General features: G+C 40.9%; 3 protein-coding genes across 5 annotated transcripts in view; 1 reads left to right on the forward strand and 2 right to left on the reverse strand.

Annotated features, from left to right (window-relative positions):
- Positions 1-24,687, forward strand: part of nphp3 (nephronophthisis 3) — a 32,296-nt gene that overhangs the window by 6,738 nt on the left and 871 nt on the right. The window contains exons 20-44 of one of the 3 annotated variants that reach the window (XM_073488025.1): positions 9-198; positions 331-572; positions 794-869; positions 957-1,084; positions 1,183-1,423; positions 1,537-1,662; positions 1,817-1,932; positions 2,029-2,193; positions 7,861-7,960; positions 8,818-8,943; positions 9,179-9,340; positions 9,446-9,610; positions 9,690-9,831; positions 9,953-10,074; positions 10,756-10,862; positions 11,315-11,426; positions 11,838-11,915; positions 12,375-12,513; positions 12,897-13,004; positions 14,255-14,353; positions 22,582-22,651; positions 23,398-23,483; positions 23,590-23,661; positions 23,906-24,060; positions 24,184-24,300. In XM_073488025.1, coding sequence (XP_073344126.1) covers positions 9-198; positions 331-572; positions 794-869; positions 957-1,084; positions 1,183-1,423; positions 1,537-1,662; positions 1,817-1,932; positions 2,029-2,193; positions 7,861-7,960; positions 8,818-8,943; positions 9,179-9,340; positions 9,446-9,610; positions 9,690-9,831; positions 9,953-10,074; positions 10,756-10,862; positions 11,315-11,426; positions 11,838-11,915; positions 12,375-12,513; positions 12,897-13,004; positions 14,255-14,353; positions 22,582-22,651; positions 23,398-23,483; positions 23,590-23,661; positions 23,906-24,060; positions 24,184-24,300 — 3,244 coding nt within the window. Of the gene's footprint in view, positions 1-8; positions 199-330; positions 573-793; positions 870-956; positions 1,085-1,182; positions 1,424-1,536; positions 1,663-1,816; positions 1,933-2,028; positions 3,394-7,565; positions 7,746-7,860; positions 7,961-8,817; positions 8,944-9,178; positions 9,341-9,445; positions 9,611-9,689; positions 9,832-9,952; positions 10,075-10,755; positions 10,863-11,314; positions 11,427-11,837; positions 11,916-12,374; positions 12,514-12,896; positions 13,005-14,254; positions 14,354-22,581; positions 22,652-23,397; positions 23,484-23,589; positions 23,662-23,905; positions 24,061-24,183; positions 24,301-24,687 lie in introns of those variants that run through there. The other 2 variants (XM_073488024.1, XM_073488022.1) reach the window with 2 other exon arrangements.
- uba5 (ubiquitin-like modifier activating enzyme 5) lies at positions 3,348-7,338 on the reverse strand. The gene is made up of 12 exons (XM_073488030.1): positions 7,031-7,338; positions 6,839-6,884; positions 6,063-6,152; positions 5,836-5,945; positions 5,667-5,753; positions 5,499-5,583; positions 5,297-5,401; positions 5,045-5,172; positions 4,690-4,825; positions 4,468-4,546; positions 4,279-4,385; positions 3,348-3,897 (listed from the first exon to the last, which is right to left on the reverse strand). Exons 1-12 carry the CDS (start codon positions 7,192-7,194, stop codon positions 3,820-3,822), a joined length of 1,215 nt encoding a protein of 404 aa, XP_073344131.1. The 5' UTR covers positions 7,195-7,338; the 3' UTR covers positions 3,348-3,819.
- On the reverse strand, positions 17,324-20,805 carry ackr4b (atypical chemokine receptor 4b). Its single transcript, XM_073488031.1, has 2 exons — positions 20,776-20,805; positions 17,324-18,686 (listed from the first exon to the last, which is right to left on the reverse strand). The coding sequence occupies exon 2, from the start codon at positions 18,678-18,680 to the stop codon at positions 17,568-17,570; it is 1,113 nt and encodes a 370-aa protein (XP_073344132.1). The 5' UTR covers positions 18,681-18,686; positions 20,776-20,805; the 3' UTR covers positions 17,324-17,567.

Genomic DNA, 24,687 nt, shown 5'->3' on the forward strand with positions numbered 1-24,687 from the left:
TCCTCTAGGGGTCATTTCTCTGAGTTGCTGGCCTATTGGCAATATGTGGGCAAAGACAAAAGCTCCATGGCCACTGAATACTTTGACTCCCTGAAACACTATGAGAAGAGCTGTGAGAGTGAAGACAGCATGACCAAGCTTGCAAACCTCTATGAGACATTAGGACGTTTCCTCAAAGACCTTGGCCTCCCTAGTCAGGTAATATTTTGGATTACATATTAGCTTTGAAAATGTCCAATAAATGTCCTTCTATATATCTTATTTTCTACTCGAAAAGCACACATACTGAGAGTTACATGTGTATCAAGGTCTGTCTGTCTCTTTGGCTAGGCCGTAGCTCCTTTACAAAGGTCCCTTGAGATTAGGGAGACAGCACTGGACCCGGACCATCCCAGCGTGGCTCGCTCCCTCCACCAGCTGGCCGGGGTTTATGTACAGTGGAAGAAGTACGGCAACGCTGAGCAGCTGTACAAGCAGGCCTTGGAGATAAGTGAGAACGCCTACGGAGCTGAGCATGCCAGCGTGGCACGAGAGCTGGAGTCACTCGCCATGCTCTATCAGAAACAAAACAAGTAAATGATTGTTTATTCATGTGGATATGCATGAAGGTATTTTATAATTGCTGTTCACGTAGAATAGTTCATTGGTTATCCCTTGCCAAGCAATGTGTTTACAAAGCAGCATCCCAGCTGTGTTGCTGATCTTGTGATCTTAACCTTAACAGTCAGTGACACTTTCGATGCACAAGTCCATTTAAAATACGGTGGCTTTCACCTGGCCTTTTTAAATTCAGGTATGAACAAGCAGAGAAACTCAGGAAGAGGTCAGTGAAGATCCGTCAGAAGACCGCTCGCCAGAAAGGTCATATGGTAAGCATGTTTCACAGATACCCACATGCTTAGTCATTCTCACTTAATCAGTCATATTTTACATGCATGTTTTTCTAATCCCTTCAGTACGGCTTCACTTTGTTGAGGCGCAGAGCCCTGCAGCTGGAGGAGCTGACTCTAGGAAAAGACACTGCAGACTCTGCCAAGACACTTAATGAACTGGGCGTCCTGTACTACCTCCAAAACAACCTGGAGTAAGGCACAGATGTTACAGCTGGCTTCCCAAAAAAATACATGTAACACACACCTGATATTTGTTTATCTGATGTTTTTGTCTTTTTGTCTTTACCAGTGCAGCAAAAATTTTCCTGACCCGCTCTCTGGAGATGCGTCAGCGTGTCCTTGGTCCAGATCACCCAGACTGCGCTCAGTCCCTCAACAACCTGGCTGCACTGCACACAGAGAGGAGGGAGTATGAAACGGCTGAGGACATGTATGAGAGGGCGCTAGACATCCGCAAGAGGGCCTTGTCCCCAGACCACCCGTCGCTGGCATACACACTCAAACACCTGGCCATGCTCTATAAACGCAGAGTGAGTCAAGTGTGCCACTGAACACTGAAACTTTATTATTCTTTCTGTGAAGAGCTCATTTCTTTGTTTGTTGTTGGCTGGGAATCTGATTTGAACACGTGTGTGTTGTACAGGGGAAGCTTGAAAAGGCTGTACCGCTGTATGAGCTGTCTCTGGAAATCAGGGAGAAAAGTTTTGGGCCCAAACACCCCAGTGTTGCCACAGCACTGGTCAACTTGGCTGTGATCTACTGCCAACTTGTGAGAATGTTCATCATGTTTTAATCAGTACCACATACTGTATTTCTGGCTTGCATATGTCTATGTACATACTTGTGTTTATTTTATGGCTATTATGAGCATATGTAGCTGAATTTAGAGCATAGCTAACTGCGATTTTCTTTATCTTTTGCAGAAGAAGCACAGTGATGCCTTGCCTCTTTATGAACGAGCACTGAAGGTGTATGAGGATAGTTTGGGGCGGACACACCCACGAGTCGGAGAGACCCTAAAAAACCTGGCTGTGTTGAGGTACAGTAGCTGAGGTTAAATTCAGCTAATCATAAGTTTAATCACAAATGTTGTGTTACAGTTGTTTTATTTGGTTTTTATTTTTCTTATAAATAGCTACGAAGAGGGTGACTTCGAGAAGGCAGCAGAGCTTTACAAACGTGCGATGGAGATAAAGGAGGCAGAGCCGTCATTGGTGTGTGGGAACGCTCCGTCCCGCCACTCTTCCAGCGGGGACACATTCAGTCTGAGGGGACCCGCTCCCCTCCCACATGCCCCAAGGTGACTCTGTTCAGCCACATAAAAAGCTGTTTTGACAGCTTGAACTACCATAGAGTAACAGAAACATTAGACCTAATGGTTTTATCAAAAAGGGAACCATCCTGGTCATCAAACTGTGATTATTGTCAATGAAGATTTAAAGGGTTTGGTTAAAAATACTGTACCTGCCAGGATGATTATGAAGTCTGCGGTATTAGTCTGTGAAACCTGTCTATTTGCCAAAAGTATTTATTGTTTTTAACATAATCATGTGTCAAAGAAACTTTCTTTAAATCAGTCCTTTTTATGGACCTGGAACTCAGGTTTAAACTTCTGTTCATTCAGACACTTAATTCCTATTCCTATTTAATGCCTCAAAATATAGATCTTTAAAATAGGAATGGAATTTCATGAGGGTTTAACCCAGAAAACAGGATTCATAATCATATTACTCTATGCACTTTCCTTTTTGGTGAACTTGGGATACAGGTTACAAGTTTGATTTCTGAATAACCTTAAAAATTCATACATTCCTGATGCTCTGAATGAAGCATTTTTCGAGAGCTACTGTCTCTAAAATCAAATGATGCAAAAAAAGGTACCATTAAAGGTGCACTGTGTAGTCTTGGGGAAGAAATTTTAATCCAAAGAGAAAGATCTTCATTAACTGATTTTTTAAAAATAACTTAAACAATATTGTAAATATTAAAATTCTGAGTTAATTTTTTTCCCCCCCAAAACTACAGTGCCGCTTTTAAGATACCATTCATGTTTACATTATGCAGTATTTACCTTCCAGTATTAAGTACATAATCCAAAAGGAGAAGATGTAGAACCCAAGAGAAGTGTCCAAAAACAAGCATGTCTAAGAAACATGCATCACCTGTGGTACTAATTTCATGCTGTGCTTATGCAAAACTTTGTCCATTTATTTATTCATTTACAAACAGGATTTAAAGGGATTTACCAAAACAATCGTGGTGCCACATGAGTGTCCAGGTTAAAGTACGATTTATTGTATGAATGTACATGAATCCAAAAGGGACACCAAAACCTTCTGTTTCATTGCCAAATATAGTGCAAACAACGTATCTTAATGTTTTTATATATTCATGTATCAATGTAAAATGTAAAATCTGTACAGGACAACAAAAAAATCACATCCAATATGTTGATAAGATTGTATCCCATCTAATAAATACTTTATTGAGACAACTTAAACATTGTTCATGATTACTGTTGCAGCAGATGTTTTCTTAAAGCTGAGTGAATGACAGAGCACATACATGAAAAGGTCCCTACACTCATTCACTGATCAAAACCGTAGAAAATACACATTGTGTTACATGTTAATGCACTAACAGTGACATTATTCTAGGTTCATAGACTTCTTTATTAGAGGCTGTACAATTCCAAGTGCTAACCGGTATGTCTGCAAATTAAACGTGACTGCTTTTTTGTGTTGAGTGAAATGCCATTAACAGCCCCTTTCATGCATTTCCCCCAGTAGCTGTTAGAAGAATTAATTCTCTGATTGTTTGACATTAGTTGGCTTTTTCTTGAGGATGCTTGTTATCAAAGAAAGCAAAGGAACAGACTTGAGAAAAGTTTTATCTGAATGCCAGAAATGCATCTTCAGATTTCTGCCTACAACTTTCTCATCTGAGCCATCAAGTCTTCCAGGCTCTGTTCGGTTTCCTCCACCGTCTCTCCACTTGCGTCACGCTGGTTCAAAACATGAGAAAAGAAAATATCAGAATTTGAGTCAACAAACGCTAGTGGCTTAATGCTTTAAAGTATGTTTTCATGCTTTTGCCAATATAACTTACATTAGTGCATATTCATGACCACAGCATTGTGATTTTTAGATTGGTTAACTTTCCTACGTAACTAGGTTGTACTTTTCATTTTTGACCAGTATACAATGAAAATAAAACTGGAGACAAATACATTTGCATGCAGTGACATTGAACTTATTTAGCTGACTATTGTTTACATTTAAAAAGGTGTGACGCTTTGGAAAAAGTCTGCAGTAATCTCACTTGAAAGTTAATGAGCTCAAACATGTAAGCCTTTCAAAGCTGTGTTTTGTCAGAGAATACTAACCTCAGCTGGAATGGTGTAAGCCACAGTGATGCCCTCTGGGAGGTCAGGCACGGTGCCTGAGGCAGCCTGTAGCTCTGCGTCAGTCACCTCTGATACAAGTTCAATACCTGCACAGCACAGTTATGTGGTCAGGGTGTTGTTCAATGACAAATCCAGACAAACTGTTATAGATCTGACACTGTTGCTCACCCCACTCGTTGTCCTCATGTACGACCGCTTCCTCTTCTTCCTCAACAACTTCAACCTTTGGCCGCTCTGCTTCTTTCTTCTAAAAGGGAACAATTCACACATATGGACGCCATTATCTTTCACAGCTGACACAGCAGCACCATCTATTTAACAATCTGTATTGCAATCAACAGTTGGTCAGTCCTACATCTTGATACATGAAAACAAACAGCAAGTACACACCTTGTACTCCTCCTGTTGTCTCCTGCAGAAGCTGTCGTTACACTGGGGGTTGGCTTTCATGGCCATGGTGGGGAAGAAGTCCTGCATGGCGTTGTAGCCAAGATAATAACTGACAGTGCCAAACTTTAACAGATACCTGAAAGACAAAAAAAATGTACTTAACATCTAATGTATACTGTAAAGTAGGTTCTAGAGAGCCTTCTTTACAAATAGATGTTATTGTTGTACGAAAGGTTTGGGGAAAAGTAATGTTTAGTAAAAGGAAGGAACATCAATATCACAGGTGATTCCAAACTTTTTAATGGCAGATGTAAAACTTAACAGGTTTCCAACTGGCCAAAAATAATGATCTTACTTGAGGACATTTTGGACCAGGATCCCTGCAACCACGCCCATTGTTGTTGGTAAACTGGCAGCACACACTCCCTCCCTTTTCAGGGTCTTTTCATCAATGTTGGCTGCCACCACCAGAGGAGGAGCACACTACCAAAGCATATGAAACTGCATTACAATATAACTACTGGATTTTTTTCTAACAGGACAATGTTGCGCCAGTATTTTAGTGGTTGAACATCTTTTTGGTGATGTTTTTCGCATGTGGACTTACAGCGAAGCATGCCGTCTCTCCAGGAATAATGAGCTGGATGTGTCCTGATACAGCGTTCTCACTGACACCGGACTCCATCCAGATCTGACCGAGTTCATTACACGCCTGAGACAAACAGGACAAAATGAATACAATCTGCAAAAGCACCAACCACAAACCATAATGGATAACAACTCTGTTTTTCTGATTTGGATGCACTTACAGTATTGATGGCCATTCTGGCTTCAAAGTTGTCCACACAGCTCAAAACCAAATCCACCGGCGTCCCTTCTTCTAGCCCTCCGTGACTGAGAAGACACAGAATTATTTGCTGTTGTTGTGTGTGGTTAGAGAAAAATTAAATCCTAGAAACTGCTGTAGGAATGCCCACCTGATGCGCTCCATAAAATGTGTAAAATTTTCCATTGTGGTGATGTTGTAGTTGTGGGTCTCAAATGACACATCTGGGTTGATGTTCCTGTTGGGTAAATTGAGAAATATGTTAGTAAAAAGAAACTGAATGCTTCTATTTTAGTGGATTATTATAAACAACAGTGTACCTGAGTGTGTGTTCTGCTGCTTCCACTTTACTGAGGCCTGCCTGGTGAGGCTGGAAGAACAATCTGTTCATGTTGGCCAGCTCGACTTTATCATAGTCAAAGAGGAGCAACTGTGATGGCGCAAACATAGACAAGATTGGGGTAAGGACAGGCAGATCGTCTCCTGAGCAAGATGAACAGGTATTTTTTACTTGATATGGAACAAATAATAAAAACGTTTGTATTACCTTACCAATGCCACATCGAGTGAGCATTTCAGCTGTCACACTGCCAACTCCCCCGACACCAACCACAGCGACTGTGAATGTCCGGATTTTCTGTCAACAAAATTTGAAAGTAGAGGATTTCTAATGCTGATCTAAATTGTTTTCTCTCCTGTCTTTATGACTTGAGAACACGTGAGGATAATGCCACATCCAAGGATATGTTTTTTAAGTTCCTTGCCTTTTTTTCCACTTGCCTCTCAGGGCTTCCATGTTTCTACAATTGAGTTCCCTGAATTGTCCGACTTTAGTTCAAATTGTTACTCCCTGTGCTCGGATTATAAAAAAATTATAAAAAATTAGGGATCCTACCTATTTGAAGAGCATCTTTACTGAACAACTAATCAATTAATTGATAAATTAATCGACAGATTAATCAGCAATGAAAATAACCCATAGTTGCATCCCTAAAATCATTAATATGTTCATAAATATTGGTCAAATTATATTTTAAGTGCTGATATTTGGCAATCTGTGGAATTCACTCTTTTATAAAGGATTGGGATAGTTTATGATTGTATTATAATAGCATAAAAATGACATTGTCTTTCAAAAAAAAAAACTTACTGACACCCAACACATTTTTTCAAAATGCATTTTGGTATTAATAGCAGCTGTCAAGATTGGAAAATATTGGAAACTGGAGTAACAAGTATCACTTCCTCCATATCTATATAATATTGTGATTATTTCTGATGGGGACAGAGCAACAAACTCAAACTCTGCATTGTAAACCCTACCTCATAATCATCCACGATTCCCATTCTCTTCAAAGCCATGAGACGACTGCAATGAAAACACAGCTGAGATTAGCTTGTAGTCTATGCAACACCACCATATGGGATGAGTGACTCATAAGGCGTAGCCCCTCGACGCTGTGAGCAGTGCTGACAAAACCTGTCAAAAAACAAAATAATAACATAAAAAGTCACCTGTATGGGTTGGAATCCACAACCTCGCTGCTCATTTTGTCAATTTTCGGTCTGTGGAGCTCCGAGCTGTGAGCATCCTCCATGGCACACTGCTTCTGCTTACACTTTATCAATTCATTTTCCAACTCTCTCACGCGCAGCTTCAGCTCCTCTACTGTCGCCATTTTGAAAACAAGCCCCCGCTAAACGATGTCAACGAAATGCGATGTTATAAATTATATTGTGAACGAGCTGTCTAGACGGATAAACAGGCGCAGAAAAGTACACGTCTTCACAACTAACATCAGCTGTCTGGACGTGTGTTACCGTCAACAATGTCCGTGCAGAAAACGAGTACAAACAACACAAGGGTTCCTACATTATTAGCGGATTTTTCGAGAATTTGAGCTGACTGTTAAATTAATTCTGTCCAAATGTTTTTTTTTTATTCTGGCAGTTATTTAAAAAATATTTCCTCTAAAATATGACTTTTGTGAGGATGTTACGTCGACGTGTGCGGCCGTAAACAGTCCGACCACCACAACCACCAACAAACAACGAAAGTTAGCTCAACAGTGAAGCTGGAGATCATTAACCCACCCTTTAACTGAGACATGGACGAGCTGACAACTCCTGTACGACAGCAACATAAATTCAGTGTTGACAGACTTTTAAGTTATCTGTCTGTCAAGTCACTGGTGTCAAATAACGACACACTAACTGTCAGACAGTACAGGTAAGACAGATACAACTGGTTTGTCTCACACTTTCCCAGCATAGGAAAGCTGATATTGTCTACTTCGTGTTTAGCTAGTTGATAACATGCTAACAGCTTCTTGTTGTCTCTCCAGTGCTGGACAGTCAAACCCAACCTTCCTAATCCAAACACCCTCAAACAGCTATGTTCTCAGGAAGAAACCCCCAGGTGAGCTGCTGCCAGGGGCTCACAAGGTAAGGCTTGATAAATTATTAACTTAGGTCAATAAAAATGTTGGCAGTAAAATTAGTTTGCAGGACTATTGTGTGTAGCCATGACACAAGTCCAGCAGGGGGAGAAGCTCAAGTCCCTACAAGATTGTCTGATATCCTCATTTGACATAAAATGCGTGTAAATATTGAAGCAGTGGTCAAGACCTTTCCAGTGCAAAACCTTTTCAAAACATGTATTTTGGAATAGAGCTGAACAACGATCAAAATATTTTTTGAAATCTAAGTTTAGTATCCAAGCAGGAGCTGCAGTTTTTTGGTCAATGTAAAATGTGTCATAACTCAAGCATTGTGGTGCCACAGAGATGCTGACATTCTCCACATTTAGGAGAGCCAACTTGTTTGAGACGGACCCCAGCAAAAATCATATCCTTATCATTTTTGTATATTTTTTGAGTGAAAGTGAAAATGAAATTATAATATACACTTAAATGTTGTTTCATATCGCAATATCTGTCAAAATACTTAAAATAATAATAAAAATGTAGGTGATGCAACACAAGACAAGTAAGAGGCATGAGAGGAAGAACACTAACATTCCCCATAAGTATTCAAATGTATGCTTGTCTGTACACAAATTTAACATTTTTGCATGTTCCCCTGACCTGTTGTGCACTGACCAAAACACTCTTTCAGTTAAGTTAAAGTCAACAAAAACATTTTCCAAGAGGATTCCTTTGGATTTAATGTTACATATCGCTATCTGAGTAAGAAATTATGAGGGAACTATGGGGGATGTGTGATTTAAGGAGATGGTGATAATCTTAAGACTTACAGTACGGGTGATGTTTTCATATAGAATGGTGGATATTTGTTTGCAGGTGGACAGGGAGTATCGGGTGCAGAAGGCCCTGTTCTCTGCTGGCTTCCCTGTACCTCAGCCTCTCTTGCACTGCACTGATACTGATGTCATTGGAACAGAGTTTTACTTGATGGAGAATGTGAAGGTAAGTTTATGCTACCAAGGCCAGAATGGCTTATTATTGTTGTTTTGCTTGACCTTTACTCTATATTCAAATGATAAAAGATGACTCACCTGTGTTTGCCTGCTGACACACACTGAATGCTTGACACACCAAATTGATGCCAAGGCTTTTAAAAATGTACTTTACTCTCATACCATTGTTACATATCACGAGATGAAAAGATGCATATTGTGAAAAGATACTCCCTATTGAACAGGGACGTATATTCAGGGATCTTCGTCTCCCTGGAGTGAGTGCAGCAGAGAGAGCAGCTCTGTATGTGGCCTCAGTGGAAGTGTTGGCAAAGCTTCACTCACTGAACCTGGCATCACTGAACCTTGAAGGGTATGGAAAAGGGTCAGGCTACTGCAAGAGACAAGTGAGATAAGATGTTGTACTCAATACATCAAAATAACCTAAAACATCTTCTCTGGGAAAAGGAGTTAGAGCTGTGACATTCAAAAGTGTCTTTCCGTCTCTAAAGGTGTCCACCTGGACGAAGCAGTACACCGCAGCCGCCCACAGAGACATTCCAGCCATGAATGAACTGTCTGATTGGTTAATGAAGAATTTGCCAGCCGGTGATAACGAGGTCACACTTGTCCACGGAGACTTCCGATTGGACAACTTGATATTCCACCCAACAGAGGTACAACATCTGGAACAGTTATTCTTACAAACCTTCTTCATGCGAATGAAATGCTATGAAGTGTTTTTGATGTCTTTAGGCACGTGTGATAGCATTGCTGGACTGGGAGCTGTCTACCACTGGGCAGCCCTTGGCAGACTTTGCCTACTTCCTCATGCCCCATTACTGGCCTTCAAACCTCAATATCACCAGCACAATGGGCAGCTTGAAAGGAATAGAAGGTACAAATACCAACCCAGAACAACATAATCAGTACAGTTAATGGCTCAAAATAGATAAATGAACTGTGCTCTAACATCTTCTGTATCTGTTTTTTCTGTCTCATGTCCAACCAATGAGCAGGTGTCCCATCTGTGGATGACCTGATCTCCATTTATTGCCGATGTCGAGGGATCCCATCTGCTTTGCCACAGTTGAATTTCTACCTGGCCCTGTCTGTTTTTAAGATGGCAGGGATTACTCAGGTTTGTACCCACTTACGTACAAAGTTCTACTGAAATTGTTTCCCTGTTTGCTTTTTTGTTTTGTTTTTTTGTTGTTATTCAAACGGACAGAGCAAATAAAAATATTGTCAAAATATTTTTTATACACTATACTTAAGTAAAAAGACTCCCGCACACTGTCCACTTCACATGCGATTAAGTTTATTGACAACAACGTTTCGGTACTTAGACCTTCATCAGGTTTTCTTGGATAGACTGATAACCTGATGAAGGTCTAAGTACCGAAACATTGTTGTCAATAAACTTAATCGCAAGTGTAGTGGACAGTGTGCGGGAGTCTTTTTTCTGATTTTGTCGGCCTTCGGTTCTCTCCTAGGCACCTGTCGACCTTAAGGTGTGCAAAAGCTGCACTCTGTATACACTATACTTAAAATGTCTAATGATGGATTAGCAGAGTTGGGTCAGACTACTTTGAATGTTATCATGTTATCCTTGACAGTTTAACTACAATCTCTAATTACACCTTTTTTCAAGAGAAAGAGTTCCTTATTTTTTGTAATCTGATCACCTAATCCAGATTACATGGTATCCGTTCCTACCCAACCCTGTGGATAAGTATTGTCTTCTTAACTACAGAGGGACCTGGGTAGATTCTAATCTCATATTTATCACTTTTCTTTATTTGCCACTTTGATCTCTCAGGGGATCTATGCACGCCACCTGCTGGGTAATGCCAGTGCTCCCAATGCAGCAGAGTTCAGCCAGTGTGTGGAGCCATTGGCTAAGGTTGCCTTGCAGCTTGCACAGAGGTGGGTTGCAGTTGTAGCTTTCAGAGTTACAAAAGAGGAAGCCTGTGGATGTTTTTAGATTGGTTATAATCAACTTAGTGACTCAACAGTTATTTATAAAAGATGCTAGATGCTGTAAATGGCTCTCTGACTCATTTCTGCTTTTGCAAGGGTAATTTTATCTGTAAGTTGTCAAAGACACCCACTGAGTAATATAGTTGGTTACAAGTTACATAATAGAAGTGGGTGAAAGTCATACACTCTTAATTTTGCATTTACTTCATGTGCTAATTTATGCTTTAATGAGTCTGACAGTAATCATAATATTCAGTGTTCTTGCAGGCCAGAAAACAAATTGACTCCACCCGCTGACTTAATTTAAGCCAGCAACAGTTGGAATTTGGCATCCAGCTGCTGCTTCCGATAATTCCTTCCTTTGGCTTGTTTAACACGTGAGATGTGTTTCTTGCCAGGTCCACCACAGGTCCCACAGAAGAAGGTCTCTTCCTGCAGACAGCTAAAGGCCAGGCTGTTCTGCAGCAGGTCAAAGACTTCATGAGACAAAAAGTGCTTCCTGCTCAGAAGGTCAGTGCCAAAAACTGCCAAAAAGAGAAGAGAGATTTGTTTGACATGAAAGGATTTGACAGAGCACAGCAGTTCATTCATGCAATCAGGACTCATTCACTGGAGCGAGAGAACAAGAAGCCTATTGATTACTTAAATGGTCAATGGACGTCAGCATTGGCCGGGCATCATAGCGGTGTTAATGCAGTGCAGCAGTGATGGCATTGCAAATCTTGTTTGGTTTAATTTGTGGGAGCAGTGGGCGTAGTGATGTATTGTTTGTCAAACAGATTTAACAATAAATTAGTTTCTCCTGCAGAAATAACACACTGTAAAATAGAGAAATATTTATAAATGCGGTTGAAGTAACAGGAATTGATTAATATCTGCAATAATATGTGTAAAAAAAAAAACAACAACTTGTTTTTCCAGGAAGTAGCAGAGTACTACTCCAAACATGCTCAGTCTCCACAGAGATGGCACACCCCCCAAATAGTAGAAGATCTCAAGGTATGTAAATATATATATCAAACTTTCTGACCTTTAAATTAACTTGGTGGCCTCATTCTTTTTTTCAACAGATGCCTGTCAAAGGTACTGCTATCATAAAACAAACGATGCAGTCAAACAACATATAACTCTGCAGCAAATCGAAACACAATGAAACACACATGAGTCAGAGAACAGAAGAAAAATCTAGATAAAAATAACTCCAAGAGGGATTACTTGGATATCAATTGAGCAGGTTCAAGGTTCAGGTTTATTTGAATCTTGTCTAAACAGTGCACCTCCCTTCTGAGTCAGCAGTACTCTGTAATACATCATTAAGAGTGTAAACTTAATGTTAATGTTTGTGTCACGCTGAGCCAACCTCTTGAGCTCTGCTTGTCATCACAAACATCTACTTTAAAACAAGCATTCAGTTTGCACATACACTCTGTATAATCACACGTGTATCTGTGTGTCCAGGTGAAAGCCAGGGAGGCAGGTCTGTGGAACCTGTTCCTGCCTGCAGTCAGTGGTCTCAGTCAGTTGGACTATGCCTACATCGCAGAGGAAACTGGACGATGCCTCTTTGCCCCTGAAGTTTTCAACTGCCAGGCTCCTGGTATAACATCCCACATGATCTGAGATAATTTAGAGACCATAGTGGTTACATTTTATATAACCGTGACACTTTATCAGTCACATGACCATATTTATAACACAACCTTGCTCTTTGTATGTACTGTGTACATTTTACATGGATAAGACTTTGTGTATTGAACATAGATTAGATTCAGGTGAAATCCTCTCCAAACGTCGACTTTGCAGGCTTGTTTTTATCATGACAACCTTGCATTTTTTAGGTTTAGTCACTGGGTTTAAAACATAAAAAAATGTGTTTGTCAGATCAGATAACACCATATGATTTAAATCATAGGGTGCATTTTTTTTCCATATGTAGCTCATAATGTCTAAGAGAGTGTGCGGTTTGATGTTTCTCAACAGACACAGGAAATATGGAGGTGCTCCACATGTTTGGCAGTGAGGAACAGAAGAAGAAATGGCTGGAGCCTCTGCTCGGGGGAGAGATCCGCTCCTGCTTCTGTATGACAGGTACCTCCATGACCATGAGGAAGTTTCAAACATGTGCTGAATGTCAAAGGTCACTGAGGTCACCAAGACTGGACTGGATATTCTCTAGGGTCAGTGGAGATCTGAGTGATGAAAGTGTGAGGGATGTAATTTAAAAAGTGGATTAGTATATGCAGACTTCAGGAAGCATCTTGGAACACTTAGTGGAAGTAAGTAATGTTCTTCCCAGTTACAAGGTACTGCTAAAAGTCAGCCCTCACAGAGTTTCTTGTGGTTTTCAGCCAAAAGTTCCAGTGCTGGTTCCAGTCTGAAACGAGCAAGGTTACACGCGGCACTACTGCTTCCAACTCTGGGAAAAGCGTGTTTGGAAATTCCAACACTAGCTCGCTATGAGTAACTTCTCCCAGTTTTGTCCCATTTGCTTTGCACACTGCCTGGAAACAGAGGCTTTCTGTTGCCAGAGGTGATTACAGTGGGTGTTAACCTCCCCATGGTTTTTCGTAAACACAGATGGTGATTAGTAGTGATCTGGGGGATGTTTTTTGTCACCAGTTTGGGTGATTTATTTCACTGAATGACGTTGAACAGGGACCTCCATCTTGTGCTGATAAACACATCCTACTCTTGACTTCACTAAGAGTCATCTTTTGTACAGTTTAAGTATGAAAATGGTGTAAGTGCACTCTATTTTAACCATTCAGCCTGTGGTTTAAGCTGGATTTTTAGAAAAGAACCTCAAACAAGCAAGGATAGCATAAATATGAAACTTGTTAGAGTTTGAGTCTCACGTTTGGGGCCGAGTCTACAAAACATTTCTGGTGCTTCACAGCAAAACAGAGTTGTAATATTCTCTGTATGTATGTATAATGTACAAAAAACAACCGAAAAACACATCAAATGGCTCCATACAGCTAGACCGGCATAATCCAAGTCTCCAGAAGCCCTCAGATCCTGAACTGATTTGAAAAGACATCATTTATGGCCTTTTTAAAGCTGAAATCTTTACTGTAGCTTTGTCTGAAGTGGGTGCACAAGCTTGACCATGCGACAAGGGTGCGACTAGTGTCTTTTAAAATCAGTTTGGGGTCTCGGGGGGGCTTCTGGAGAGTAGTTTACACCAGATGAACTGTATGGAGCCTTTTCCCTTGTTTTTTCAAATTTTCCCATGACTGAATTTTCATTTTTTGGGTGAACTTATCCTTTAATATCTCTTTGTAGGTGAAACATTCTGACATTGTGAGTTTTAAGGTTACCTGTGTTTCCTTTCCCAGAGCCTGATGTGGCCTCCAGCGATGCGACCAACATGGAGTGCACTCTTCACAGAGATGAAGACAACTACGTCATAAACGGCAAGAAATGGTGGAGCAGTGGTATGTCAGTTTCTCTTTCTTAAAGTTATATAAGAAGAAAAGAACGTGTATTATCCCATCAACAGCTATGAATAGTTTTCAGCTCCATTTAGGACTTAAGACGCCATTAGAGAGCCTCACTGAACAACAAGGACCTGTTTTATGTCTGCCCAGATCAACTTGCTTTAAATCATCGTGAGGAAGTTTGTTTAAATCAAAACATACTTTTAAAAGGGTGAACCTTAAAAGCTTAAAGATGAGTTTTTTATGTAATCAAGATGTCGCTGTAACAAAAGCACTAGTGAGGTAAATGCTTACCCAAACTTCCAACATATGGACAAAAAAAAACATGACTCATAGAATAAGCATTGAATAACATAAACAGATTTTACCGGTGTTGAAAACAAAATTCCTGAAACCGTTTTATTTTGGAAAATCTATGCAGAGCGACTTTGGTTTTCCAGAAGGTGGGACCAGGACAGGGTCACAGATCTACACTCTTTTATCAATTGACATCTTGCTTTTAATAAACCAGTTATTTTAAGTGATTCAAGGACATTAGTTTGGTTCATATTATCTTGTTTGAAATGCTAATCATTTGATTCAGAGAAGCACTCTTCAAATGAAGTCTCCAACATCGTAAAATGAAGCCTTAAGTTGTTTGTTGGGATTTAATTGTCAGTTATTATCACATAAATAACCAAAACTCACATTAGTGTTTTTAGATGTTTATCGTGAACCTCCTAAATCACAGTAAAGCTAACAATATTCCAGATGTATCCTCTGACACAGATGTGGTCTGAGGTTTTCACTCCCAGCATAAAGGAAAACATTGGCCCTGTGTTTTTGTAGTATTTTTTCGAATCCGCATGGAATTCCTTCTTGTCGTCAAAAATTTAAAGCACCACGGTTTCCTAAAAATGAGCAGAATTTCCTCTTCAAATTATTGTCTTTATGGAATGAACAGTTAATTTCTGTTCTTCAGTTAGAGACTCTTTTGTTACTCGTTTTCTTGGAAACGAGATTTCCATCAGTAGAAGAAATGTCTGTCCTCTTCCAGCTCGAATAAATATCTCTGTTAGGAAAGAATGTTGATGCGTTGGTGGCGATTTCCATACACACTGTAGCCTGTGGTTGCCTTATTATTTAAGGGTGGGAAATTGCTTGTTTTTGTTGCTCTGCAGTGAGTCATAACGTCCGGACACTCCAATGTAAAACAAAAGTGGAACTACAACAAGATGAGGTCGTGTTAATTAAGATTACGTTGAAGAATAGATGTTTTGCTAAAAGTACCTCATATTTTCCAAATATCAAATGCCTAATATAATTTCCATCTTTGGTAGTTACATAACTAACATTACAGGGTGTTTCCCAATACGCCTGCCCCTGGCAGCCTTAACAACAAGTCCCCTAAAAGAAAATCCTTGCAACTATTCATATTCATCCAGCAGATTTATCCTATAGAGGACACAAAGTAAAGACATCTCATCTGTGGCTTTTATGCTGTGTTTCATTATGATAATTACACAGCAGTTCCCACATAGCTTTCTTTGAATGACCGCTACTCATAATGGAGTAACCCACCATAAGTTAAACTTGGTGGAAATATGGACCACTTTGATGAAAAATGCTGCCTGTAATCCGCATGCGCTACAGAGGGATGCAGTGCTTTCCCCTTTTCTCTAAAGTAGCTGGATGGGAGTGTCTCTAGATGTTGACATGGCAGCTCTGAACCGTGGAGGCTATACAAGACTGTCCCATGGGCATGATGAAGTACTCAAATTATTCCCAGACCTGCAATCTTTTATCTTGAAGCCGTAGGCATTTTCATATGCATACACACTCACTCGAGCACAGATGATGTACAAATGTTTAACGTTATGAGTAGTCGCTAGTGGGGTAGAATAGTCATACAATTCATTAGAACTTCCTTAAACAGTCATATGATTTGGTGTTATTGTTTATAATGTTTAGACACAATGCTGCATTTACAGGATCATTAATTGTTGAAGAAAAGCCTGATGTACTGACTCAGACTACTGTAAATTCAAAGGAAAGGATTACAGTGTGGGGTCACACAACAAGGAAATTACTTTTTACCCGTTTTAATCTTGTGACGTGCAACTTAATACTTTAATTTCCCGGGAGCCATTCATTGCTCTTCCTGCAGACTGTTGAAACTGTAGACTAAACTTTTGTCTTTTTAGTCAGACGCACCTAGTTTGTGTATTGTATGGCGTCCAGCTCCCACGCATCCAAACTGTAAGCTGTTACGCTTGAAGGTGATGACTAACGGGTACTGCAGATGGAAAGAATGGTAAACAATTAAACGTTTCAGTCCTTTATGATCGATCTGTTTGGAAGTTTTGCCAAAAAATGCTGGCCCGCCTCTGTCATAGCTGCAGTAGCGTAAACAGACTTGAATAAAGCACCGTTAACTCATGGACTGTGGACGTCCAACGCGCTGAGCGTCTGAGATTTCATATGCGATGTATTAGGGTTGAGCATAATGTTATATGATGGCATTGAATAATTTCAAAGAGGGAAAATACCATTTTTAGCAGCCTGGAGAGAGCATTTATACACCACTAAAATGTTAAAGCATTAGTTAAAACAATGGATTACACTCTACAGGAAACCATTTGATCTTTCAAGCTCAAGTTATTAAAATTAATAAATATGAGTGAATAAAAACGCCAGTCATGCTTTAAACTCCTCCAAGTCACTCACTCTGACAGCATGGAGGGGTCCTTCCTGCTGTTTGCTGTTCTCTTCGTCTGCCAAATGTTTTTCTACACAATGGGTCACCCACTGTGCACATCAAGCCATCCCTCATCCCAACCCAAAGCCACGGGATGTAATAAAACGCAATGCAGATGATCTCATGGAAGGCAGCGCAGACTAAAAGGTTGATTTTGTTGTGAGGAAACAGAAAAGCACTCAGAGCAGAGCTGTATTTAATTGCAACAGATGTTGGCACATGCGCTTCACTGAAGGTTTTTGTTCTTTTATTTAGCAAAATACATAATTTCTACAAAATAGTTTGCATAGTTGGTGCATATAAACTCACTGTACATGTATATTTATCACACTCAGAATTGATATGTATTGCTATTGTTGTCTATCTTGTCAGACAGTAAAATGACACTATCTATCTTGTGTAATAGTAAAAATATATACATAAAAATTCAATGTTGTATAGGTGCTTATATGGAAATAGTTACATGTTAGAGTCTTAAATGGTAAACGTGCTGGTGGCTTGGTCTTCTGAACCAGACTGGGATTGCGTTTGAGTGCAGGTTTTGAGCGCAATCTCCACTGCCGGCTCCTCTTGGACGTGTCTCGGGTGTCTCCCAAGCCGCTGACCAAAGTGTTTGGCAGCCTTGAGGACGTGTCCCCTGAAGGAGGACCCCATGAAAGCATAGAGGAGAGGGTTAATGCAGGCGTGGGCCAGCGCCAGGGCCTCTGTCACTTGGAGAGCTCGATCCAGGCTCTTGCTGACTTCACAGTCGGTCACGAGGATGTAGATGATGTCCATCGTTCGGCACAGCTTGACCACGTTGTAGGGCAGCTGGGTGAGCAGGAACACAGCCACCACAGCCAGCAGGACCCGAAGGGCACGCCACTTCCGGTCTCTCCGCACCCCAGCTGCCTGACTCAGCGCCCGCCCTACGCAGCTGTAGCACACCACCATGACCAAGAAGGGTAGCAAGAACCTAAGGGTCACCTCCAGCAGCTCCAGGGCAGCCTTCGCAGGTCGGGCCATACTGGGAGGGTAGATGGCTGTGCAGGCCATCCTGTGATGGGAGTGCTTCACTGTGGAGAAGACAAGCTCGGGAAGGCCAAGAAAAGTGGCTACTGCCCACAACACCACACACACCAGGAGCCACTGTCTCCTAACGTGGGGTCCTGTCCCAGTCCTCCCTGTTGGATTGTGGGCCACAGCACGATAGCGATCCACACTGATGCACGCCAGCAGCAGCATGCCACAGCTGAAGTTGGTACTGTAGAGGAAGGAGGTGATTTTGCAGGCCGCCGAACCCAACCTCCAGCCGTGGATGGCGTCAGCCGCCCAGAAAGGCAGGGTGAAGAGAAGCAGCAGATCCGAAATGGCGAGGTTAAGGATGCACACGTCCGTCAGGGTTCGTAGTCGCACCTTTGATGTGTAGACCACCACTACCAGGGCATTCCCAGCCAGGCCCACCACCAGAGACAGGGCGTAGATGATTGGGAGGAAGACACCGGCAAAATTGCGCACTTCCTGCTTGTCACAAATGGTGTGTTCATAACTGTAATCGTAGCTCTCATTGAAGTTGTCCTCATCGTCATGATAATAGTAGTCTTCCATTTTTTGCTGTAGTGACAACAAAAAGAGAACAATATAGGGATTATTTTAAATGGTGGAAAAAAAATCACTTTCCCCTTTTTAATTGCACATGATGTGATGTATGGGCTGAATAATCGAACCCACTGCATAAACCTGTAATCTGAATGTTATTTAACAGAACAGGAGCAACAGGAAAAACGGTGTTCTGACTCTGTTCTGCATCGAAGGAATCTCTCCTGCATGGTTTCCCTAATGGCTTAAGCTCTGTCTGTCCGAACTGTGTGTGGGCTTGAATAACCCCCATGAACACAATGCTGTGAAAAAGAGCCGACAAAAGACTCGCAAAGGAACTAACTACCCTTTGAATTCACTTAGTTTGTATTCTGTTGGATACTAGGTGATCTCCGGTCTTTAGACTGGGAGTGTTTGGTTAACTATTCTTTCAATATCGATCTCTGTTTGATGGTCAACGATAAGGAAAAGATCAGTATTCATCAGAACGCTCCCATCTCTTTTCCCCTAGTACAAGCTGCACTGCCAACTGATAACATCTACTATGGATCATGTAGAGCGCATGTTTGCAGGTTCCAAGTCTTAGCTTGTCGGTTCTTTTCTTTTTTTTAAATGATCAGAGTCACCAATGAGAGGAAACACGAGGCGGGAGCAATGAGGATGACACAAAAGTGCAGCTGAGGTCCCTAGCCACATTCAAATCCAGGATGTTGTCTTTACTGTAAATGGTATGGGCTGTGGTTCAACAGGACAGTCCCATTGAAGGGAGGCTTTCATCCAGATTTCCCAGTTGTTAGCTCCAGATGGAGATGTCGTGTCTACTGAGGACTAATAACTACAGTACTGTGTTTATGTGAGTGTACATGGTGTCTTTGACTGGCTCTGATTGAACACAGGCCGTTCTTGTTGCTATGAAAAACATCTAAGAATCTCTTAATGAACATCATGAACAAACTGAGTTGGAAGTTCACATTGCATTATTACCATATACACAGTAAAATGATACTATCAATGTTTTGTATTTTTCTCCAAATCAGTAACAAGTGGAATTCAGGAAAGTGTGATGCAGATGGATGATATCATTCCTGGCTGATAATCAAAATACTTTGTGTGACAGGATCATCTTTGGCAAATAACACTCGCTGATGACAACAGTCGATTTAAGACAAGTCTCCAGGTTTGTTATATAAAGAGTGATTATCTCCTGTCTGGGAGGAGCAGGAGTTACTGAAGCAGATGTTCATTGGAACAGAAATATGTCAAGTATTCCACAGCTGTCAACGGCTGCACTTCATATGTAAGGGTAGCACAAAAGGTCGATCCAAGTTTATATGTTTTTAAAAGGTCATTTGGGTTATTTGATCTTAACAAGCTAAATAGAGACAAAAATGTAGTTAAAGCCCTCATGACAGGTATGTTTGGATATTAGTTCTAATAGCTTGATATAGTGATGAAAATAATAATTTTGTTAGTAACTGACTTTACTGATGTTTGAATAAATGTTACTGATGTAAAAAAAAAGATTAAAGCAAAGTCACCGAGACAAAAGTCCTGTTTATCCTGACAACTGTGGTAAAAACTACACTAACAGCACTCACAATATTATTATTATTATTATAAATAGTAACTTTAGTCTCATAACCCTGTGAGAAAGTGTTTGCAAAGAGCAAAAAGTAACACCGGGGAGACACACAATAACAAGGCGTGCTAAGTTTCACTTGTTTTCATTACCTCACTAGTTATGATAATGTCATAAAGTATCCTGAGTAGGACTTTGACTTTGTCAGTTACTCAAGTGGACTTTTGACTATCAGAAAAATCGGGCACAATACTTTTCAATGTACATCATGGTGTGATATGTAAATGTAAAATGTAGTTGACTTTAAATTAAAAGTTCAAACATTTAAAAATAGCATTATATGTTCAAAAAATCATAAGGTTCAAACAATAGTCCATATACAACTCTGTCAGCACATTGAATAGTAAAGAAAGTATCAGAAAAACACATTCCAAGTTTCTTTATATTCTTTCTTGTGGTAGTTTGTTCAATGGAAGGTAATGAAAAAGTCAAATATTGAAGGTAAAGTTGAAAAGATTCTCTTACCTTTTCTTTGTTCCTTTTGTAAAGGGGATGGTAAGAATCCTTCCTGTAACCACACAGAAACAGTTGGTGTGTATCCTGAGGAGCAGAGCTGTGTGCAACACAGGGCTGAAGTGAGTGATCGCTCTGCCTCAGCCCGCCTCCACTCCCTCCACTGCTCACGCCGAGCACCTCTCTGCAGCACGTAGTTTGCCATTCATGTGAGCGTGTGTGCGTGCCTTTAAGAACGTGTTATGTTGTCAGTATAAATTTAAATTCCTTTAGTCACTACTCTGTTTGTAAGGTCCTAACACAGTACAGCAAACAAGGAGAATCTGTTTTTCAGTCTCATCTAAATTGTTAATCTCTCTCTCCTGATGTCACGCAGGGAGTGCCTGGGTGGCTGCTGCCCTTATGTTTATGTCTGAGCAGGAAAAGAAGGGATAAAAGGAGGGTATAAAATAACATCCCATATGGATTAACTTTGTCCCATCACAACTGTTTATTGTGGTGTGCTGGATTGGAGCCATTATTGGTTTGTTGTTTTCGTCTCACTCACATTAGCAGAAATAAAGTGGAATAAACCGTTCTGTTTTAGAGGCTTTTAACTTGAAATGTATGAATGGCACTTAAGTATTTTGGTTTCCTGTTCTTTTTTCCTATGAATAGTGTTTCCTTCTTTCAGATTCCCCAGAAAAATGGCTCACTTTCCCTTTCACACATACATTATTGAATACAAATCAGCTGGATTCCATGAAATTCTTTTAAATCAGACATTTTTAGCAAAGACAAGGAAGTATTTTATGCAAGCATGACAAAAAATTGTTTGGATGTCAAAGTCCCAGGAAGACACTGGGTTGGGAAGCATTATTTTCATTCCAGTGATGACAGGACGTGTACAGGCACGATTGTCGCATGACAGCAGGGCTCACCTCTTATCGTACCCTATGGGACTTATGTAAGGGTTCACAGGAAAACCTAAACAGGCTTTCCTAGGCAAGATGTCGCATTTGGGTGGAGTTGGGTGGATTTTTTTTACAGTGCATGCATGATTGATTTGTATTTGTTTAAATCTTCGCAATCAGAGGAGTTCCAACGCTAAACATCTGTCAGGTTGTGTTTAAGTGTCGACGTGCACTCGTGCTGTGATTCTCATACTGTAAACTTTCAGAGACTATAACTGTCCTGTCCCCTGCTGTCTGGCGTCCATATGTGCTGTCCTGAGGGGACGGTTTTGCCACTTTACCAGAAAATTAAACAGGAAGGCAGACCATTGGTCATTCTGTCTGTGCCTCCAAGGCCACATGCGACTGTGTGAACGTGGACTCCCAACCAGGGAAATTCCAAAGTATTCTGCGCTTGGCCGCTATCAGTGGTTCTGCCTGTGGTTATCACTTCTATCCACTGTATCTAGCTTGAGTCAAATCTTCTAAAAATGTGTATCTATATGACGTTGCCCTCTAGTGGGTGTTTCTTACAGTATTTATATGTTTTTGCAGTCGTAAAAGAAGCATTTTAATCCAGCAAAGCCTTAAATAAGTAGTCAGTTTCTCCCCAGTAAACAAGATGACAAACTAAATGTGAAATAATCCAACTCAGGAAATGTAAATCAACCTGCGGCTGTCAGCTGGCCGTTCTCATGCCATCAATCTGTCACTAGCTGCCTTCGGCATTTCCCAACTGGCAACGCACATTGTTTTTGGGGTAATGGAATGGTTAAGGACAGAGTTTCAGCGTGAACAGTGGCTTTGCGCGTTGTTTGTTGTAACACCAGACGGCCACAAAGCATGAATTTAAATGAACCGCAGCATTTCTGACTGTTGCCCACAGGTGCTGGCAATCCCCAGTGCAAAGTGGCTATTGTGATGTGCAGGAGCGGCTCTCTGGACGTCAGCAGCAGGTCAGTAATGTGTGAGGAGTTATGTGGTGAAGAATATTTGCTTCCGCTTTGGGCGAGTTAACAAGAGTTCAGATTTCTGATGTCATGTTTTTTCACCACAGGTTTTATTGTTCCAGGATTTCTGTCAGCATATTCTAGTAACAATGACATTGCTCTCCTGGTTTTTATATTTTAACAGTTCTGTGCTTGTCACTATACCTTTGCACTCTACTTTAGAGGCTATTTTTTCACTATTAAACTCACTCTGTGCCACTTTTATAATAGAAATGGACTTTGGTTAGGGGACAGGGTGTACCTCCCAACATCCCTGCCTGGCCTTTCTGCCTACAGGTTCGGTTCACACTGCAGATTTATCTATTAAATCTTGTTGACACTTGTTATTAGTTTGATCTTGCTACTGATATATAATTGGCACTAATCCTCTAATCCAAAGTTGATCAGTTACAAGCCTTAAATGTGCATGACAAAAACAAATCTAGAAACAACCGCACCCAAAATATGTAATGTCAGTTGTGTTGTTTTGTCAGCAGTGTAACAACACACACACCCAACCTTGTTTCCAATGAAAAGAGGACATCAATCAGGGTGGCATATTCTCAACAGCAATGTGTGGTTTAAAATATTTAAAGCAGCCCAGCCAACATTGTGTTTGTGGAATTGTGGATTTGTGGATTTAAGGAAAACGGTCAAATTGCAGTCAAAGTAAAATTCCTTTTTTAAGCTTTGGTTTTAAACTTGTTTCTTAGGCATGGCCAACACAGTATGATCCTCGTCCCTGTGGACACACCAGGTGTAAAACTCGTCAGACCGCTGACTGTGTTTGGACAGGATGGTAAGATCGTGTCTGTCATATGCTATTTTCCAGTCTTTCCACAATATTTCCTTTTTGCATGGAAACATGACAACTACGTTCTTCCTTGTTTTGTTCCTGTGCTCAGATGCAATCCATGGTGGCCACTTTGAAGTGCACTTTGAAAATGTGCGCGTCCCTTCCTCCAACATTATTCTGGGTAAGACATTATATGGCTGTGTTTTCTCTCTCACATTAGGTCTTCTTAAGAAGCAGGCTACACCCATAAAGGCATAAACATTTATTATTCCTTATCATTCGTTCGTTGTTTGAATAATAAAGTTGTACAGGTTCGATGGGTATGAGGTCACTAGGCCAGAGATAGCATCTCCCTCCCGTGAGGATTCACGGTATCTCTTTCTGTTATGTCTCTGGGTTCTTTCCCACGGCTTGTTTGTTTCCAGGAGAGGGACGAGGGTTTGAGATCGCTCAGGGTCGTCTGGGGCCAGGCAGGCTGCACCACTGTATGAGAGCTGTCGGCCTGGCGGAGTTGGCACTGGAGCTGCTCTGCCAGCGGGCTGCCTCCAGGCGCACATTTGGGAAGAAATTGTACCAACATGTGAGTGACTGACACTATCTAAAGAGATGCTACTGAAGCATCTGCTGACATCTAGTGGACAGATGTTTAAATACATCTTGAGAAAACAGTCTCTCCTTCCTGTGTTATCTGTTATGTGTGTAGGAAGTTGTAGCTCACTGGATCGCAGAGTGTCGTCTCCTGATAGAACAGACCCGCCTGCTGACCCTACATGCTGCTCATGCACTGGATACAGTGGGCAGCCGGGCTGCTCGCAAACAGGTAAATCTGTCAATAGTCGCGCTGTGTCCCAAATCCATACTGACTCTAAATGTTAGCCTATTTCCTACATTAGACCTATTCAGCTCGTGGCCCTTCAACAACCACATTCTGGCCCAAGTCTTAACTGTTTTAAGCAGAGGGAAATTAAGAGAATCAGACTGAAAACCGACTTTGTTTTTCAATTGTGAAAATTGATGAACACAGCAGAGAATTTTTTTTTAAAATGCATTGTTAAAAATAGTGTACATCAACAGCAGACACTCAAAGTAGGGCTGCACTAACGATTTAACCATTTAGTCTATGAAATGTCAAAAAATTGTGAAAAATGCTCATCACAACTTCCCAGAACCCAAAGTGACGCCTTCAAATTGTTTCTTCATTTACTAT

The sequence above is a fragment of the Pagrus major genome, chromosome 19 (assembly GCF_040436345.1).
Source record: "Pagrus major chromosome 19, Pma_NU_1.0".
NCBI classification, from domain to species: Eukaryota; Metazoa; Chordata; class Actinopteri; order Spariformes; family Sparidae; genus Pagrus; species Pagrus major.